Source organism: Haemaphysalis longicornis, unplaced genomic scaffold (assembly GCF_048455015.1).
Source record: "Haemaphysalis longicornis isolate Haplotype H1 unplaced genomic scaffold, Haemaphysalis longicornis Haplotype H1 scaffold_3, whole genome shotgun sequence".
NCBI classification, from domain to species: Eukaryota; Metazoa; Arthropoda; class Arachnida; order Ixodida; family Ixodidae; genus Haemaphysalis; species Haemaphysalis longicornis.
The window spans coordinates 113,814,214-113,835,102 of record NW_027526335.1 but is presented as its reverse complement, the minus strand read 5'-3'; the positions used below and the strand labels follow the sequence as shown (position 1 = coordinate 113,835,102).

The 20,889-nt window shown below is 47.9% G+C and overlaps 1 protein-coding gene across 1 annotated transcript in view; it reads right to left on the bottom strand.

Moving 5' to 3' along the window:
- Positions 1-20,889, bottom strand: part of LOC144175023 (fatty acyl-CoA reductase 1-like) — a 42,330-nt gene that overhangs the window by 17,581 nt on the left and 3,860 nt on the right. The window contains exons 4-9 of the mRNA XM_077704038.1: positions 16,181-16,253; positions 14,611-14,717; positions 13,966-14,143; positions 8,562-8,606; positions 1,841-1,959; positions 13-252 (exon numbers count right to left, since the gene is read on the bottom strand). Of these exons, the coding sequence (XP_077560164.1) occupies positions 13-252; positions 1,841-1,959; positions 8,562-8,606; positions 13,966-14,143; positions 14,611-14,717; positions 16,181-16,253 (762 nt within the window). The remainder of the gene's footprint in view (positions 1-12; positions 253-1,840; positions 1,960-8,561; positions 8,607-13,965; positions 14,144-14,610; positions 14,718-16,180; positions 16,254-20,889) is intronic.

Below are 20,889 nucleotides of genomic sequence, written 5' to 3'. Positions count from 1 at the left end.
CGTTCCACTCACTTGGGCTTCCTTCCGGACATCCAGAGGTAAGCGTCAAAGATCAGGGCGGGGCAGCGGTGCTCGAAGAACATGGAGAGCGAGTTGAGCAGGCGGCTCTTCTTGAACCCCCCGCCCGGATGACGCACGGGGTTTGGCATCGGGTGCCACAGGAGTAACCCGTAGGCGATCCTCTCGATGTCTCCCCACGTCAGCCTCCGCAGGGTCCCAGAGGCCACGTGGTATACCGGCACAGTGTCCGGCCTGCGCGCATGCGCGCGCAGAAGACCGGTGGAGTTGAATACACCATTACGGACACACAACCAGCACCTGTACCTCAACAAGACCGAGCGAAATACGCGTGGGTTAAGATTCTGCCCTTCCTTCCTTGTTGTTGCCGTTTTGTAACTACGCATATTACGGAAAGTGACCATTTGAGTGATTTGCACTGAGACAGGCGTCTATGTGCTTAGTTGACTTTGTGCACCCACCGATACGCGGTTACAAAGCTACAGATTTTTTATACCCTGGTGCTCACTGAGCATCCAGTACCCAAAAATTGTGTCTAACGTCTCTTGGAGTGTGCTTTTTTTTTTTAAATTGCGATAGTATGCCCTTTGGCGTAAAGTTCTAAAGGTACAAGTTGGCACCTGTTTCCCGGAGGAAGTCCAGAAGGCAGCGATGGTGACACCCCCACAGCCATCGCTGGAGATCTCCCTGGAGCTATCTTCGTGGCGACAACCATATTCAACAATGCTTGCTAGGGCGGAACGGGAGGAAATACCCTACGGGTTGTTGCGGACAAGAGGTCCCCGTGCAAAGCAGAACACGATATGCATCATCAGGCGATGTCTAGTAGGGAGTTTGACTGCTGGGACAAACGCGCGAAAAAAGGAGACATGCTATGGTAGTTACACGCTGTACAGTGCCTCCTATCACCCTTACAAAATACAATATACATAACTAAAAGCTAACAGCAATCTCATATCTTGCGCTGTGAAGCGCAACTTCTGCATAATGTGTAGTGAAAGTACTTAAATGTGGCGTGCGAACAGTGAGAATCCAACACAAGAATTGCGGTAAGCTCTTTAAAGCCGAAACAAGAACTTCCTTCGCACGGTGTGCCAAAATGTTGAGAGCAGGCCAACTAAAAGACGGGTACAGCTTCCGATCTAGTTCACACTAAAAATGTCCAAATATATACGGCACTCTTGAGGGCGACTGCATTGCTCTGTATATTTTGATTTAAAGAGACCCTCAAACACTATTTTCAACCTTTTTTGTAAACATTAAATGCTTTCAGAACGTAAGTCATCGAACCTATTCAATACTTAGAATAGGGGGTCAGAAACTACTACCTCAGCCAAAAATTGCTGCACTACGCCCATCACATAACTTTGAAAATTGCTCAGAAGATTTTTCTCTTTCCCCGTCTTTGCGTTTTTCGAGCACTTGAATGACGTCATTAAAGCCGTGTAGCGGCTGTTGGCCGGCTTTCCTTCAGTTGCAGCAATGAACGCATTCGGTATCCACTTGAAAAAAAATCGCCGCAAAATCAAAGTAGGAACGGAAGACGTATCTGCTGCGACGAGAAAATCACGCAGTGCCGTGCTGGTGATAACTAGCTTTCGCAGTGCTTCCAAACGCGAAGGAAAGAGGGAAAGCGTTTATCAAAAGTGTTGCAGAGTCCCTTTAAGGTATATAAACATCAACAGTCCAGCATGTAGTTGCCAAGAATCCAAAGCTCTGACATTTATGCCACGCGATTGCCTGCGTTGCAACGCATGGTTAGCAGGAATGGCTCGTCTTGGCTGGTCTACGGGAAGCTTGTGCGACAAAAGACGAGTCCCACCTCTGCACGGCCGTGTGCCAGGCGACGAGGATCATAGTGTTGATGACCACGTCGACGGGAACGAAGTCGGCCGCCTTCTCCGTGTCCCCCACCATGGAACGGAGCAGACCCTTGCCGGACTTTGGGATGCGAGAGAGATGGACAAGATGTGAACAAAGGAAATTACGCAACTCGCAACTCACAATAACGAACGCGCTTGGGAAACTTCAAAACATGAAACTAACACCGATGGCTAAAGATAATGCGGCAACGCACCGAGTGCCTGGTTTCTCGTGTGCATGTATACACGCATAATCGCAGACTAAGCTTTTAATGCGTAAGCATCCTTTGGTGGGCACCCGGCCCAGCAGCCACACAGTGTAACAAAGCTGGTGGAAGGAAATGTAAAAAAAAACGGCAAGTAAAAAATAAAATGCAGTACAAATGAACTAACGAAATCAAAAATATGTATCCTATTACACTCGCCTCACGCGATGAAGAAAAAGTTAAACAGTTCCGAAGGAGCTAATCGAAACTTGAATAAAAAATTCTCCCGCATTTCCCCGAGGGGGAGAATGTGAAAGTGCGAATGCACGGTTGTCGGCCCGCTTGCGGCGCTTGCGCTCGGCCCCCGCAGCCCACCGCCTCGCCGCCTTCTCTTCCGTCTCTTCCATCGGGTTTGTAGTATCACGTGTACACCACGCAGTTATCAAGCCGCTATAACGCCGCTGAGTCGCCAACTCACGCCGCTGACGACGTAGTTTGAATGCGTTAAAGATATAAGGCGCGTCACTAACACTGATATCAGCGTCGTGTCCGTGGCTTGGTCGGTAGAGCGTCGCGCTGCGGCCGCAAAGTCCTCGGATCGAAACCTGGCGCCGGATGCTGTTTCTTTTTTAAATATAGAGGAGCACTGCGGACGCCGCCGCCGCCGCCGCCGCCGCCGACGCCGGCGGTGGATGGTTTGGGGTCGCTTATAAAGTGCATTCGCACTTAAAAAGCGTAAAAACATTGGCCGCGTATCTGCTTACTTTGCTGCAAATGTCGTTGAAAGGCGATAGTCTTCTGTCGCCCCTACACGTAAAGGCCTCTCTTCTATCCCCCTTCCACATCTCATGCTCTGCCTCTCCCGTTTCGCTGCTCCCACGACAAACACGGAGAAGGTTCTCAAAGACCATTCTTTTTTTCGCGGTCGCGCCATCTAGCAGAACCTTTTGTTACTGTTGAACTTTTGTTATTTGCAGAACTTTTGTATCTGCAGAACTTTTGTTACTCGCGCCATCTGGCAGAACCTTTTGTTACTGTTGAACATGGAACACTGCCATGAGGTACAGTGGCTAGAATAGGAAAGTGTGACGAAGGCGCCGCGGCTCGCGTGCGCTTCTTGGATGCAACCGCGCGGTGGCGCTGACGCTCGTTTTCACGTCGCCCGACGTGCCGGTCAAAGCCGCGTCAGTTGCAGTCCGACAAGCTCCGTGGTTTGCGGCGCATTTTTTTACCTCAGATTATTTCACAATTGCACCAACTATATAATAATATACACTTCCTATTACAGAACACGTTATTTGTCTCGAAATATATGCCGTCTTGAAATGCTCTCGCGCGAGCGGCCAGCCGGGAAACTTCTGAGTTTCGCTTCATTACAGTCGCTTTTCGCGCACAAATGTGAAGGCGCAGGCACAGCCCCCAAACAAAAAGCGGTCCGTGAAAGGGAAGTTGCAATTAGATTATTGAATTCTTTCGCATGGATAGTCACCTTGGGTCACTGAATATTTCCATTTCTGCACAATTTATTGGACAGTTTTCTATGCCGATTACAATTTAATGAAACCGGGTGTAGTTATCGAAATGTTACAGCAACGGCTGAATGTTTTATCAATCACTGTACTTTCCATACTGTCGGTTGTGGCTGCATTCAGCGAAGAAAACACATATTAGTTTCGTGCTCGTTTCGTTTTTTTGAGACAGTAATTAACTAAAACACAAAATATTTGACAAGCATAAAAGGTTTGATTGAATAAAATCATATTAGCAAAGCATAATTGACAAGACCAAAAGAAACCCCTTTAAATTCAATTTGTTTTATAAATAGGTTTGCCTGAAGAATGAAGAAATTCATATTACGATACGTAATTGAAGAAATGATAAAACCAATGGTGACGCTTAATTGACACCTGCTAATTGTTATGTAAGTAATAATGAGAACAATAAATGTTTCGTTTCGCATACTTCTCCATTTATAATTACGAGAAACAATAAGCAGAAAGGCAGTTTGACAAATCCTCACCGCTCACAGTTTTTCAGAGAAAGCACTAAGATTTTATATTCACCTAATTACTCTTCAATTCCTCATCCTAATTTAACCGAACCCTTTCATTTATGCCCTGCGGTGAAATAAATGTTCTAAAAATGTAGCCTGACTTGGAATAATGACATTTCGGTAATCTAGAGAGTTGGCGGCAATATGCGCGGGGGCGTCGTTTAATTCGTCCAGTGACAACCCTTCCATATTCGCGGCATATTTTTGTGGAGGCGCCACTTTATTTGTTTTTCCAACCTTCCCTTGTTTTCTCTTCTTGGTCACTGGCTTTGAGAGGCAATGTGGCACGTTTGGGAAGATCGTTGGGCTGGCATCCGGCTGGAGAAACGGCATGCACAACATTCAAGGTGAGATGGTGCACCAGCGCAGCATTTTACCTTGGGTGTTGCGTTCAAATTGACGCGCGACGCTAACTGCGGATCGAAATGCTCGAGCGGCTTGTTGGCTCGAGGTGTGTTGCCCTGCCACTTGAGCCGTGTTTACTCGCCTTCCGACACCCCGAAAAGCAACTTCTGGAACCATGCATTTATTACCCGTCGTGCAACCAAGCACAAAACAGTGACTCTAAAGGCAACGGCTTATCCCAGACAAAATTTCAGCACCACATCTAGCATAACTCTGACGAATCGCGATTAAAATTTAGAACGAAAAGATCGCAAAACGCGCTTGCGGCCATGTATCGCGCGCTCAGATCGACGTGTAAACGACCGCTAGCGCCATCTCGCGGATGCATGAAAGGCGGCGACGGCGGTGGCCATAGGAGCCCACCGGCGGTAATCACACTTCCCACTGTACATGAGGTCCAAGCTCGCGCGAGCTCTTTTTTTATTTTTGAGTCAGAATATTGTTTTCAACGCTTGTTTTTTTGTTTTTTGTTTTTTGCTGTAGCAAATATCTAGCACACAATTATTTTCAATTAAAAGAATATTGCGAGTAACAGTTGTGCGTTGATGTATTGCCTCAAATATTTCGAATGTTTTCTTTTTTGTTGTACAATGTGACACGCCTACACTATGTTTTCAGATTTAGTTGTTCGGCAAGGTTTTTGCTATATGAACTCCTCGCTCAAGAATTCTTTTAAGTTGTGGCCGGTTGGCTGAACCGAGGGACCAAACACCTTCAGGCACTGTACGTGAATGTTCTGTTTCGTGTGTTTGGGGTGCAACGCTTTGTGCGTATTGTCAAACAAACTTTTTCTAAAAGACAGACAGACAGAAAGACAGACACTATCGTCTTTACAAGCACCAACTGTGTACTACGGCTCGCAGCTGCTCAAAAATGCGTAGTTTGCGATGTTGAGGCACTTAATCTCCATAATAGTGTAAATGTGCATCACTGGCAAAAAGAAACAAAGGAACACCATAAAACAATAAAAACGTATTCGTCTACTTATAGCCAAATCTGACTACGAAAATTCCGCAATGAAGGCAAGTGCGTAAGAATGCTTACCCATTAGTAGACCATTCTCGGAATGCATGCACAGTTTACTTGCCTGCAACTCTCGTAGCATTCGCACCTCTAGTCGCCCTTCTCCATGAATCATATTATGCTGCTGCCACCGCGCCAGTTAAAGGGACACTGAAGTGATTTGTAAACATTGCGGGATTACTAGCGCAAATTGTAGTTCGGAGTCCGTAGGCATTGTTTCGACCACTCTGGCCGCGTTTACGCGAATTTATTTAGTAGAAAAATCAATTCGAAAATGCTGTCCTCCTCTCTTTACGCTCGCCCATTTTCTGTGGCGTTTTCGTGTGACGTCAGCAGGAGATGAGCTGGAAAATGGCTGCGCTACTGCACGGTTCGCCGACCATCCGACCTACCGATCGAGTCAGTCGGCCCAGCGTTTCGTCCGCGGCCGCCGACGGGGTCGTCGCTATTCGCTCGCTCAATTGAAACTAAGCCACAACACCTTTGTGAATGAAAGAATGTGCCTTTCCTTACTTTGTTAGTTTGTACACTGTGTCAAACTCAGAGTCCGGGTCGCTCCACACAAGCGCTGCATAAGTGCACATGCGACGCTTCGCTGACCTTTACGCTAGTAGGAAAATCTAAGGCAATGAAGGCGGGAGAAAAGTCAGCGAAGTCAATATAGGTACTAAGAAAATAAAATCACCTGAAACTTTTACCGTACAGCGCAAAACTAGGGAGCAGGAAGCACTTTTTGCGCTGGGTAAACAAGCACAGCGGTCAGCAGCACGACCGCACATCTGCGAACGCTTTTCCGTCAAAGAAATGCAATTGCTAGACGTGAGATATTGTGGAAGTTTGGGGGACACTTACTGCAGGAGTGATATACAACAAATAGTCACATAAAGTACTTAAAATGCTTAAAATGTGTAAACCGGTCATACATTATAAACCTTATATAGCCAAACCGGCCAGTGCCGGCTCGTGGCCTAGCGGTCCTTAGGCGCTGGAATTTGTTTTGAAAGTCGCAAGTTCAAATCCCCGAGGGTACATGTATTTTTTTTTTTTTTTTTGTAAGTTGCTTTTTCGTATGCGGCCGATGTTTTCTGAACTGAGTTCACCATTTTTGGGCCGTAACGTTCACTGCTCCACGAGTGAGATCGCATAACGCCCGCATACTGACAATGACGCGCTAGCGAGTTCTCGTTGGCCTGCTGTTGCCACAAGCACCGACTGCTTGCGGGCAGTGGGCCCAGGCCTGAATCAGCACACCCTTGGCCTGGTGCGAACTAGCTTTTTACGAACAGACAGGAGTGAGGCAAGCTTCGAATATGCGGGAAAAGCGCATGGCATTTGAGAGTCTGCGGTGACGCGGAGGGCGTTCATCCACTGCGTAGGCCTCGTCTAGTGATTTCTACGATTCCAAGCCGCCCTGGAGGTTTATCTTAGATATTTGACAGCCGACAACATGGCAGAAGCGCGGTACGGCGATAATTGAGAAATCGAGAATGCCCATCCAACAACGCCATCAGATGTCAAGCATGTTGTTTTACAGAACCGAAACCGAAACCGGAACTTTTGATTGCTAACCTTGGGCATCGTCCAATCACGGTGCCCCCCCCTCCTGACGTCACAGCCTTTAGTTGGTGCGGCCGCCGCAAACCGCGCATAGTAGTTTTTCTTCTTTCGCGCTTTGTATAATAATTACCGATTTGTCAACCGGATAAACGATGAATAGTGTGTTAATTTGAGCCAGTCTACACAGTGCAAGCAAAAACGGGAGCTTGACAAATTCACTTCAGTGTCCCTTTAATACCATTAAGGAGCCTACACCGAGAAAGCGACGCCCGCTGCAAGCTCCTTTATGGAGTCAGATTGGTTGGGACCCCACAAGCAGGCCGGAGTTTAGTAGCCCGGTATGACTAGCACCTCGATTTTTCTGTCCCCCAGCTGAAAAAAACGGGCCCTATCGGAACGAGCTCTGTGAAAAGTCGCCTCTAGAGCGAATTCGGCCCTTCTTCAGTGTAATGCTAATAACCACTTTTCAGAAGAACGGAACTCGTCCCGCTGGAACCCGTTTCTAACAGCAGAAATGTTTAATTAAGCATGAGCTTGGTCCGGTGGCGTTCGCAAAAAAATACCGAGCGCACGGCATCGTCCAACTCGACCTTCGAGAACACTCTACCCAGCGTTCGTGGCGTGATCTCTTGCGTGCTCTTCTACTCGCAACTTCACGTGCCTTCGCGCCTGAAGTGGGAAGCACAGACGCCGAGTTCGCGCTAACAGCCGCCGAGTCCGCAAAGCCGGTTTCCCCGCCGGTTCTAGCGCGTGCTAGCGCGCTACGCATTGGGAGAGATGTGAAAGGCTGCGGACAAAACGATCCGGGCCTGCCAGTCATGGGAGAACTTTCAGCGGCAAGTTGGGAAATCCATGTAAGGTGAAACGGCCGGGTTTCAGACGAAGGGAAGGGGGGACGCGAGCTCTGCTGTTTCTCCAACCTTGCACCACTCGTGCAAGCTGCGCCAATTTGTTTTCAGCATGGAGAGAGAAGACAGCCGGCTTAATTAACAACGTACTGCCGGGACGACGGCTAGAAACATTGGTCTAGGCACGGGTGAACGAACGTTTCTTTCCTCCATGGTCCACCCGAAAAAAACCACCGCGACAAGTGCCTGCGGTCCGGAGCATTCGAAGGACTCGAAGCTAAAACGGTATGGTGGCGCCATCTCGAAGGAGTGCGTCAACGCTCCGGTTCAATACTTTCTTTTTCGGGAGCTGTCGCTATGGGGCCGCGTTTTTCGATTGGAGCTGCGTTCGCAATTGACAGTCGTCGCAGGACCTAAAGTGCGCAGCCTACATTAAAGCAAGCTATGTCAAATTATTGATAGAGCACTTGCACGCAAATCGATTTTCTAACCGCCAGATGCCGAGCCTTGCTCCCGACAAAAAAAAAAAAAAAGAGAGAATTTCGTTCCTCCGTCGCTTTGAGAAATAGGAGGTCCGAATAATACTCACAGCAACCAGTAATCCTGTGGGACCGTTAATGTTGTCGATCCAGCCCTGCGGATGAATACGGAGAAAGGGAAATAAATATAATAGTTTGCCTACCGCCTCAGCAAGTTACGCCAGACCCTCCTACAGAAAGATACTCCTCCAGGAATATTTGTTCTGCACCTGAAGCAGAAATAAAAGGACGGGCCTGTGAGCCACGGAGAAAATTAAAAACACAGAAAGAAATTCAAAGCTCCTCCATGTAGCGACAAAGATATGGTTGCAACGATAAGCTTTCTTCCGCCGCAAACCGTGTCGAATCAAAGTCAAATCTCGTGAGGGAATCATTCGTTGTTGTCCGAGTTTGGACTTTGATAATGGTGATGACGCCCTTGCAATGTTTGGCACGTACCCACTCGGGGGAATTGGCAAGGGATAAAGTCAGACTGTGCCCTTGCGCTTGATGTTCGTTTGTGGAAACGGGTTGTGTAAGTTGGCTTACTTGCAGTGTGTTTTTGGGCGTAAGATTTTGGTTTTGGACTTCGACTTTAGACTTTCACGGCATTTGCTTTCGACCAGAGAAAGCTTCGCGTTTCAACCATCTTTCCCTGCACCCACAGTCATCATCATCATCATCATCGTCATCATCATCGTCCATGGGCGTCCGCAGAACTTTTTCCAAGGCAGGGAACACGTCCATAGAAGGGCCTCGTGGGAAGGGGGGTGTCAACTTTTTTTACAGCATGGTTAAACTAAAAAAAGTCCATAATTCCTCCGAGCGCCCATGTCATCGTCAGAGAAAGCTGGCTTTCCTGCAGTGCGTTCTCTCTTTTAAAAAACGCCTTCATCTAGAGAGAAGCGAAAAGGCTTTCGGCGTTTATGAAATCCCTAAACAAGCTAGGTGTTCTAGACATAATGGTTGTTGCACCGTGCTATTGTTTGGCATTTAGTCTTGGGAGAAATTTTTGAGATCATCACAGAAAGGCGCGTCAGGCGGCACGTACAGCCGGTAAAAGGCTTGTCTATAACACAGTGTTCGTACTCTCAGCCCTATCCTGCCCCGCCGGAGCGGGATTTGAATAAAACTACTGCGGAATTCTGAAGTCTTAGCCCTTCGCTTTTGCCTCCGACATGTTTGGAACGAGTATGTTTCGGCAGTTTTCGGATGTAGCTGGTTGAAGTTGAAATAGCTGTTATAGACAAGCGTTTTACCGGCTGTACCCTCAGCAGTGTGCCAAGTCTTAAGCGTCTGCGGTCCTACAGATATGGCTGCGCGTGACATACGTAGTAGTCACACCATACATACGTACGTATCTGGTATACAATTATGTGACCATGTTCCGTCGAGCGGCACGGTGCGATGGCAAGAGAGAGGAAGTAAGTTGCACAAAAATATTCTGCACTCCGTATATGCTGCGCATAAGGGGAATGCTATGCACATGGGGAACGCAGTTCGTAACCTCTCAACCTTTATTTTAGGGGCGAAGCACCTTAGGGGGCTCGGGCTGTTGGCGTCTCATTTCGTCGTCGTCGTTCGTCGTCGTGTTCTCATGTGGTCACGGTACGAAAACACCGGGACACTCTTTTTCCAACGCCTCGCGCTAGAACGTAACGCGTACTAAAAGAAACACACCAGGACACTGGTTTTCCAATGCCTCGCGCTAGAACGTTTCCTCTCCGTTGGCCAAAAACGCGTACTAAAAAAACACACAGGGACACTCGTTTTTCGTTCGCGCTTGCTTGCTTGCTTCTGTTTCGCCCCGTAATCGCCCTAACTAAAATTTGCAGTTCTAAGTTTCGAATTTCACTTCTCCGTCTTCGTAAGTCGCGTATATCAGCGCGCGCCGTGTTGCAAGAGAGAGAGAGAGAGAGAGAGAGAGAGAGAGAGAGAGAGAGAGAGAGAGAGAGAGAGAGAGAGAGAGAGAGAGAGAGAGAGAGAGAGAGAGAGAGAGAGAGAGAGAGAGAGAGAGAGTCTTTCAACGCTTCGCCCCTCCCGAGGGTTTCACGTTAGCGGAGATGGCGCGGTTTTTCCACCGGCTGCCAGAGCCGCCACAGCTGTATTGTACCGTGGCGCCGTTGTTTCCCCTGGGCGTCAGAACCCATGAAAGGTTTTTTTCGTGCACATATCATGTGCATCGTCGCTGTTATGTTCACTCCACACTTATTTAGTACTTTTGGTTATAGCGTATATTTCTTTTAACGATTCTTCCTTTCGTTGGACGTAATGCGCACATTGTCAAGCTTTGACTTTGAGCATGACAGGCGGCTTTAATTAACCCGTGGACCTCCATTCGGCGCGCATGGCAGCTCAGGTGAAGAATCAAGGCGGAAAACCCTACTTTTAGTTTCAAGCATCCGCATCGCTTCACATTGTTCTTGCCGTCGTTCTGCGGTGCCCCGTTTAGCGTGCTCCATTGCGTTCTTGCCTTAAAGACATTCTGGAGTTTCGATGAGTGATGCTGCCGGCGGAGCCAGCACCACCCAGGAAGCGCAGGAGGGCCCAAGGACAAGCGGTCTTTCGGTTTGAATTCGGCTCGTCAGAACGCGCATTCGTGTACTGCACTAGCCATGCATGCACACTGGTCGGCGCAGCAAGCGCCGAGCTCTCATACGTTGGAAAAAGCATTCACGTGCCGTTATCTGCGCCCCGTTATTGGGTGTTGATGCATTATTTGCCTATTGTGGGTATTATAGCAGGAATTTTGGCGTCCAAACAGTTCGGTACTGCGTATAGGCGAAACAATGGATCGCCCTCAGACATGCGCAGGGGACGCCGCCGTACGACCAAAACCAAAAAAGCGGGGTCTGTCCCACATAAATCTAATCACCTCATGTGCGCACCATACATGCAGTCACATACGGTACTTGTATCGTTGTGCATACGTGGACACGCGTGTAGTTGGTGCAGCGGTCATGATAACAGTGCAACGGTGGCCGCAGACTAAAGCGAGTGCAAAATTTTCAGTAAGCCACTCAACACGATAGTGCGGCAATAAAATCGTTAAGCTACACAGCGTATGAATTGGTTTTTGAAGCGAAGCTTTAGTTTGATGCCGTTGTACGCCAATACGCCCCGCAGGGAAGCCAAATTTCTCTGGTGGTGATGGTAAATGATCGTGGGTTAAGTGAAATGAAGAAACGCTTCACGCAGCCGGAATTGAACCTCAGTCCCTCGCGTTATGAAGCCGGCGTCTATCCGACTGCTCCATTTCGACATGGTCGAAGCGAATGCCAAGCAGCAGGTACCCATTCGCGCCGTACACCCCAAACCAAAACGTTAGTCCTACGGAGTGCACACCCGAGAGTTGTTGTGGGTACTGTAGAAAAGCGGTGCACCTCCAGTGTAGCACATGCTCGCAGTGTGGGATTGGCCAATCAAAGAGCCCGTCACGAGAAAGCTTCGCGTTTAACCATCGTCGTCGTTAGACGGACGGGGTGCTGCGGCTTCTTTTTCTCATAAGACGCTGCACCCACCTCATACAAAACAGAAATATAAATTAAAAGACAAGAACCCTTCCCATTATTATGACCACCTCTGTATTGTGACCAGGTTTCTGAAAATACATTATGACGGCACTCACGGCCTTGAAATTAAGCCCGCATTCCGCCCACAAGTTTTAAAGCGAGTGCATTCTCACTACAAATACCCACGAGAAGACACAGGGGTAAAAAACCTGAGTAACCACGCAATAGATGTGGTGGTGTACTAACAGCAAGTTTTTTTTTAATCCAAAGCAAACTTATACAAGCTAAACTGCGCCTCGATCCATGCTTTTGCTCCGAATGGAGAGACCACGGTGACTAGTGCAGATATTTTAAGCGGATGACTTGCGTCTATCACGGGAAATCATCTCCACAAGGCTGAAATCAATAAGCCCGCATAAACAGTATAACAGTATATGTTTCCCAAACCATTTTTTCTGCAGTTTCCGTAGAACTATGTCAAGCCCGTTGTCCTTTAATACATAAACAATTGTTTATTATTGGACATGCAAACCTATATATTAATTGGTGTTGTGTCCAAAACGCATGACACCATGCTCTCTATAGGTCATTAGCGGTATTTAATAAATATGGGTGTTGTCTTTTCTTGTCCCGTTAGTTAGCGCTGTTTTGAATTCCGTTGAATATGCACCAACTAGCACAAATCACTGTCTGAACTAAATAAAAGTTTCTTCACTTAATAAAATGCCCAAAGTGTCCACGGCAGACATGCTTAGAGGTATATGCGCAAAGATGAGCATCCAAAAGGAATGTTCGCTCGCACAATATACAATATATATATATATATATATAGAACAGAGACGTACGGGACGAGGGATTCCGTAAGGACACATATCAAAGTTGCAGTCCTTATTGCCAGTGCTGTTTGGCGGTGTGTTTTATAGGGCCGAATCAGGTATGATTGCTTTTTTTTTTTTTTTTTTTTTTGCAGGGATAAATAATTGAAAATTCAAGTCGAGAAAAAATGCGCCGTTTTTTCCGGAAGCGGGAATCGAACCCACAACCTCCGCATAACGCGTGCGGTGCTCTACCATTGAGCTAGTTCCGCGGCGACTCCCTTCTCGACTATACGGCGGTATTTTGTATTTACGACTGCTCAGAGCCCGGTCAACTAGCGCCGCCCCTCGACTACCGCGGGAAGACGTAGAACGTCTTTTCCCAGCGGCCGCACGTAAGACGTGGTCGGAAGTCGGGGATAGCCAAAGGCATTTCAGACTGCTGAAGCCAGAACCCTCGTATTGCATTTTGTAGAACAGAGACGTACGGGACGAGGGATTCCGTAAGGACACATATCAAAGTTGCAGTCCTTATTGCCAGTGCTGTTTGGCGGTGTGTTTTATAGGGCCGAATCAGGTATGATTGCTTTTTTTTTTTTTTTTTTTGCAGGGATAAATAATTGAAAATTCAAGTCGAGAAAAAATGCGCCGTTTTTTCCGGAAGCGGGAATCGAACCCACAACCTCCGCATAACGCGTGCGGTGCTCTACCATTGAGCTAGTTCCGCGGCGACTCCCTTCTCGACTATACGGCGGTATTTTGTATTTACGACTGCTCAGAGCCCGGTCAACTAGCGCCGCCCCTCGACTACCGCGGGAAGACGTAGAACGTCTTTTCCCAGCGGCCGCACGTAAGACGTGGTCGGAAGTCGGGGATAGCCAAAGGCATTTCAGACTGCTGAAGCCAGAACCCTCGTATTGCATTTTGTAGAACAGAGACGTACGGGACGAGGGATTCCGTAAGGACACATTCCGTAAGGAGGGATTCGTAAGGACACACACATATATATATATATATATATATATATATATATATATATGTGTGTGTGTGTGTGTGTGTGTGTGTGTGTGTGTGTGTGTGTGTGTGTGTGGCAATTCCCACTCAAAGGTTTCTACAAATTGTGTCAGAGGTCGTATACGCGAGCATACCGGGATGGGCTCCCTCCATGCGGCGGTGACGATGGAAGGCCTGACGATGGCCACGGGCAGGGAGCCCCTCTCTTCGGCCACCAGGGTCTCTGCCAGGGCTTTGGTGAAGGTGTACATGTTGGGCCGGCTGCCCAGCAGCTTAGGCGTGATCGCCTCCACCAGCGCGTCGTCCATCCAACTGCGATGATCGACACCGCACGTCAATGCGCTCGCTCGCCGCTTTCCGCCATCTTGCCGGCATCGTAGAGACAAAAACGGCGATAGCTTCTCGATGTGCTCGGCTTGAGGAACTGAGAGGCCGTAACGTGGCTACGTGTCGAGCGAGCTCTCACATTCAATGCCCACTGAGCCAGCGGTAGGAAAAGAAGATCTCGAGAACATTGAAGAAAAGAAGGAGGAGGGACATAAATTACGGGATAATTCGCATTCCAATAAATTGGCAAGCATGTAAAATATTATAGCAGATGACTCAAGTGTTCATCACACGCGGACACTGTCATCATCGTCATGGTGTCCTACTTTTTCCAAGAGAAACCTTGAACTTATAGCTAGGTGTTCGAGCTTCAAATGTAACCCCCAGAATGTTGGAGCAGGTAAGAATAGCCATGTGAGGAGTATCAAAGTGTAGGTGTGCAATGCCCGCACCTGACGGCGTCGATGACGTTCTGCGGGTCAAAGGGCGGCGGGTAGATCACCTCTGCTACTTCCTCCTTGTCGCAGTTGCAGTACGCCGTGGACACGTGCACCAGAGCCTGCGCGAGGAGGACGTGGGCGCGCCGCTCTAAGCGCACGTTCGCAGTGTGAACGCGCCAATTAAGACACGGGGCCGGTTCGTCCCCACGGCTACAGTACGCTGCAGAAGACATGGGCACGGGTGAAATATTCTAAGACGAAAGCTTTACATCTCTTTGTTCCGTGGAACGTGTTGTGAGGTACAGAAAATATGGTCACAAGCCATGGAGTGCGCACCGGGAAGGGGAAGCAGCCGCGCCGGAGGAGGGTAGGTCTTTGCCGCACGGGCAATACGAGCCGCCTTGGAGGTGAGGGCATTGGCGGATCCAGAGGGGGGGTCCGGATGTCCTGACCCCCCCCCTCAATTTGGGAATTTGTACCCCCTAGAAGATGACCCCTCAGGTCGTAGAAAAAGTCTAGTTGAATATTTTTTCCTATTTCTTGTATTTGGGGTTTGAAATATTTCAGTGAATAAAAAAAGACTACTATCCTCATCCTCCTTTTTATCATCATCATCATTGTCGTCACTGGTAGAAGCTGACTCCCCCCTCAGAAAAAACCTGGATCCGCCCCTGGGTGAGGGCACAGGCGGACGCGAACAGCTGGCTCCTGGCTATGGCGAACGAGCGGAACGAGCCCTGGAGGGTGCTGCTGTCCAGAGGGCGGACGTCAAATGGCCGCAAAGTTCAACAGAAAGTTGGACAGATCAACAGATCAATCTAGGCTTTCGCTCTCACAGTCGTTAACGTCCCCCGAAATTGTTTGCGTTTTTTGTTTGTTTGTTTGTTTTTGCAGTGAATGCTCCGGAAGCTGCCAAGGCAAAAAAAAAAAAACGTAAGCATGAATAACTAAGTGCAGCAATTATTCATTTTTATTATGTGCAGAGCACATGCCTGCTGAAAACTAGCCATTGAAATCTTGGCGCTGCTCAACTTAGTCCAACCGCACACTCTTGTCCGCTGCCAAACTCCTTTGGTGAAATGGTGTTCGTTTTGTGTGAAGCCGGAAGATTTCCTTCACAAAGTGGATTAAACTAGGTTTTTTTATTTACCATTCCTGAGAAAATGGCCACGGTGGTTACACTTTGATGTCCAGTGGCACTTCACCTAACCCCAGTTATTTCTCGGCGCTGAGTAAAACAAGTGCACAAAAGAATAAAAAAAGGCCACTGAAGGGCGCAGAAACGAAAGGAGTGCTTCTTCTGTGTATCTGTTATACTGAGCTTTAAACAATAACAAGGTTCTTGTAAAACCGCTGAAGTAAAGATGTGACTTTTCGGGAGGGGGTAAACTTTTGCCGCTATAGCAATAGTGAAAGCGAGTTTACTGTGCCAAACACGATCGAGACAAATATGTTGCTCTTTAGAGGCTGGTATTGGAAACGCCAGGCACTCTGTCTACATGGAACGAAAAACATTCCTCCGCTACAGTTTAAAGTTGCGTGCACTGTACATTAGGTCTTAATTAAAGGTGCTCAATATTACCTTTAACTTGGTCATGCCTTGACAGAGTTGCAGTAACCTTCTCGTGCCAAGGACATTCATGTCCATCGAACTCCTGAAAGAATCGAAAATAAATGCTCATTAAGTTCATTTGCAGCTTCAAGATGAATAGCGAATAAAAGGCAGCGCGTGACATCAAATTTGGTCAAGTGCGAAAGCTATAAAAAAACAATTTTACAGACCTACATCGGTAGCTTGTAAGGCAAGTTAGATTATTCCACCGAGATATTGTGAACACTAGGCGCACACTTTTAGCCACTTATTCAAAACGCTTTCCTTTGGTGATTCTGAACCTTGAAGTAGCGGGAAATCTACAGGGCTGCAATTTTAAAATCACACGTTAGGTTGCCCTACTCATATTCCGAGCTCCACCTTCCCTCAAAGTACAATGCGGACACCAATGTGGCTCATAGATGAGGAATGAATGAATGAATTCATTTCATAAGGATGGCGCTATGGCCAAATTTGGAAAGAGGTGGTGAAAGAAAGGAAATAAAAACAAAAAAAAATGGGTTTACCGATTCTTCATAGGGCCTGACACATTTGCCATGGTTATACACGTAAAAAAAAAAACTTTGTAGGACTATCTTCTCTATGTTAGCACAGCCCCCGTGGTCCTAAAAGGTTAGAAAATATGACCGTATAAATCAGTGGAGTCAAATCAATGACAGCGACGAGCTATTTGTTGAAGCTAGCTTGTTGTGCAAAGTGACGTGTCCGAAGCTCTTCAAAGGAGTACAAATACCACGACAGCCCTCAATGCCACTATTTGCCAAGAATCGGCGTTCCGTGTCTGCTTTGCGTTGCCTGCATCGTGCGTCGTCTGCTCTGCAAAGCAGACGACGGTCTGCCTGTGTGCTTTGCAGACGGGTGGGTCGTCTGCTCTACAGAGCAGACGACCCACCGCTCAACCTGATAGGCCGACGACCACATGTCTACTCATGGAGGCACGTGGCGCCGACGTTACGGCCGACGAGATCCTCCGGAAGGACTAATGTTCGACCCTCTTTTTGGTGATGGGAAACAGTTCCGGTGATGCTACGTTTTTACGGGACATGATATTCGCGGAGCTAAGCACGTAATAGCTTGTCGAGTAAAAGCTTGAATGGAGTAAAGACTGTGGGATTCGGCGCCATCATTTGGAGCAATGTTTTAGTGTTTTTATCTGAGAGATATAGGGGTGGAAGCAATAAGTCATCCTTTTTTTATATTATTGTTCGCATGTTAACCCAGCAGCGAACTTTTAAATGTTCTAGCGTGCACCCACACGTCTGTTTTTCGCTTCTTGCTCTCGCTGCCGGACCCGCTGCTCTGGACATGACATCTGGGAGGCCCTTAGGATAATAAAATTTGTTCTCTCTCCGCTTTTCTCTCTCTGAATGTAATTGAAGACAAAATGTCCAAAGCCGACCCCATGAGCTTCGCTACCCCCCCCCCCCCCCCGCTTTCAAACCTCTCCCCGAAAACATAAATGCAAAAAAAATTCTAAAACAACAGCGAAATGAATAAAAGCTGTCGGACTACGCTACTGAGGTGAGGCATAAATACAACGAAACTGAGGGGCTCAGAAAAGTTTAAAAACGGGTAGCAAACTTTCGCGGTGAAATAGTTACTGGAACAGCACCAAAGACAACAAAAATCATGCACTCCTCCGTCCAACGACGATGCTGGTTGAACGCGAAGGTTTCTCGCGATGGATTCCTTGGTTTGTCAATCCCATACTGCGAGTATGCGCTACTCTGCACCCATTTTCTAGAATAACCGCACCAACTCTCGAGTATGCACTCCGCAGGCCTAAAGTTTCGGTTTGGGTCTAATCGTTACGTGCTACTTGGCATATAACTGAGTACTTTTATCGAGTGGGTACCGGTTCAAAGCGTTAAACCTCAAAATTTGACGTTAGGCTTAACGTCCTCAGCCTCAAAATACTACGTTAGGCCTAAAGTCCTGCAGCTAATAGCCTTACGGCATGCAGGGCAACGTCATCCGTACCTTACGTCGAGTTATGGGAAACGGATGTCGACGTTTGTCTCGGAACATGACGTTAGGCATATATATGACGCGTTAAAATAGACGCGATAATTCGAAAGGCATTCAAGCAAGCGGTTGGGGCTACGGATAAATGGAACTGCACAATACCGTTGACGAGCTTAATAGAGGGACACCTGTCGAATCAACGAGCAAGATGAGGACTGGCCCAGGCCGGCCGAAAGATCCTGGACAGAATTCGGTGGACTTTACAGAATGAAAGACCACCTAAGGAGCTCCCTAAACAAAGGTGGAAACGTACGAATACGCCCTGTCCCACGAAGCATGCACCCGGAGCACCATAAAGACAGACGGGTGGCGAGAGTCAAAGCGGAAAACAAATTGTACGGTGGCTACAGCACAGCAGTGTACACTGGCGCAGCCAACCACGGCAACAATGGAGCCTTGGTGGCAGTTGTGACTTGCAAAAGCGAGCACATAGCATTGCAGCCCCACGCACGACAACGCGAGAGGCCGAAGAGCTGTCTATAGCTATAGCGCTAATGCAAACAGATTCCTCTGCTGTTGTTGCGGACTCTCAGGAGGCTTGCCCATATTTCACGTCAGGTCTAGTGGCACCGGCTGCAGTTCGCATCCTGCGAAGGAAAACCCCGAACCGGAAGGTTGAGATCGCCTGGATCCCGGCCAACTCTCCCGGAAAGGTGACGAGTTCGCCCATTTCACGACCCAGACCACCGGAGACTAAGTGTTGCAAGGAGAATTGGAGCACACCCCTTAACGACCTACCATAAAATCACGGAACATCGCAAGCCAAGCAGGAAGGCTCTCCCAAGCCCGCACCCACAGCTGACAAATACTCAGAAAACCACTTCCAGGTTGCTTCAAACTAATGCTTTCCCCCACCCCATTCGAATGAATGAGGAGCCACTCCGGCCGAACACCGCGTTCAATAAAATTTTTCCCCCTCCTCTTTGCGCCCTCGCAGTAAATAAAAGTTCCTGACTAGCAAAGGCAAGTACGAGGGAAATAACGGATTTCTGAGCTGTGCTTTTTGCCGGCGTGGGGAAAGGGTCAGATTGTATGGGTCCCAGACGTATTGTGGCGGTCCGATCTGTTAGAAAAACTGGGACGAAGTTATAAGTAGCCGCTCCACAGTATGTTGTTCCTACTCCGGGCATTCCGATCGGGGGCGGGCGACTTGGCAGTACCGCCCTCCAACCTTCTCATTCCCAGTCGCTACACCGATATACTGCCCCACTACCGTCAGAGCCGCCGCCATTACCCACCCCCTCATCCCTCCCTCAACACTTGCGGCGCGCGACCTTGGCGCAAACTCCAGACGCAGACATATCTTAACACCCCTATTCTTCATCATATATCCCCCACTACATACCCTTACAACTGCATATATACTTCCAGTACGACTTACCATCTTCTATGGGCATGCGCCGGCCACCCAAACCGCCTCCCTTCCCCCACCCCGGAGTAGTGGGAGTGCAAGCTGACCTCGGGACTGACCTCACCTCACCAGCTCTCACCTCGGGGCTCAGGAACGCCTAATCTCCCGAGCCAGAGCAGCAGCAGTCGCTAGCGGCTTTCTGAACTAGGAAGAGGCCACCTGCCTTTATTTTATTTATTTTTGCCGGCTGAAATCATGAACGGTTTTCCACCACCACCACTAGCGAAGGGAATGCGCTTATACTACTGTACATGATATACAGAGTGTCCCAGCTATACTGCACCAAGATTTAAAAAAAGAGTAATGGCGTAACTCGAAGAAAACCTAGTGCATAATATTTGCAGTACTGTGGAGAAGCGGACAGTATTTTTTTCGTTAACGAGACGTAACTAATTAACTGTAATTAATTACCTAACTCGAGAAGTACTGTCCTAATCACTAAAGTGTCGATGAGGCACTTGTAGGTACCCACGAGGGCATCTAACTGCGGTATTTTCAGCGACGAACTAATTGCCTACTCATTTATTCTGACTGATAAAGAAAACCCGCGAAATATGTAAGATACCACGTGACGGCGCCTCCGCGCGCATCGTAAAGAACCCCTCAAACAGGCTGGCTCTGGGTTATCCAGAAAGAAATAAACAAAATAAAGAAAGAAGAAATCGCGACCGAGCTTGTGCCTTATCTGCACACGTGCCCTGCGAATCTTGCTGTTGCTGCTCCTTCCTTGCGTGCCATTATCAAGGTGATGCGTGGTCTCTTCGGGCGGGTAACGCGAAGCAGTTGTTTGCAATCAGCTTATTTGGGGACGCTGCTTTACAATGTGCGCGGAAGCGCCGTCAAGTGGTATTTTTTATATTTCGCGGGTTTTCTTTATCAGTCAGAAAAAATTAGTAGGCAATTAGTTCGTCGCTGAAAATACCGCAGTTAGATGCCCCTCGTGGATACCTACAAGTTTCTCATTGACACTTCAGAGTTAAGTAATTATTTACAATTAATGAGTTAGGTATGATTAACGAAAAAATTACCGTACGCTTCTCCACAGTACTGCAAACATTGTGCACTAGGTTTTCTTCGAGTAACGCCATTGCTCTTTTTTTTAAATCTTGGTGCATAATAGCTGGGACACCCTGCATAAAGAACGAACGAGGGTTTTCTAACACCAATACCGACTCCCTTGCTGACCGCCTTGAAACAAGAAGCAACTAAATTAGATAGAAATACGAGCCATATTTTCTGTCCT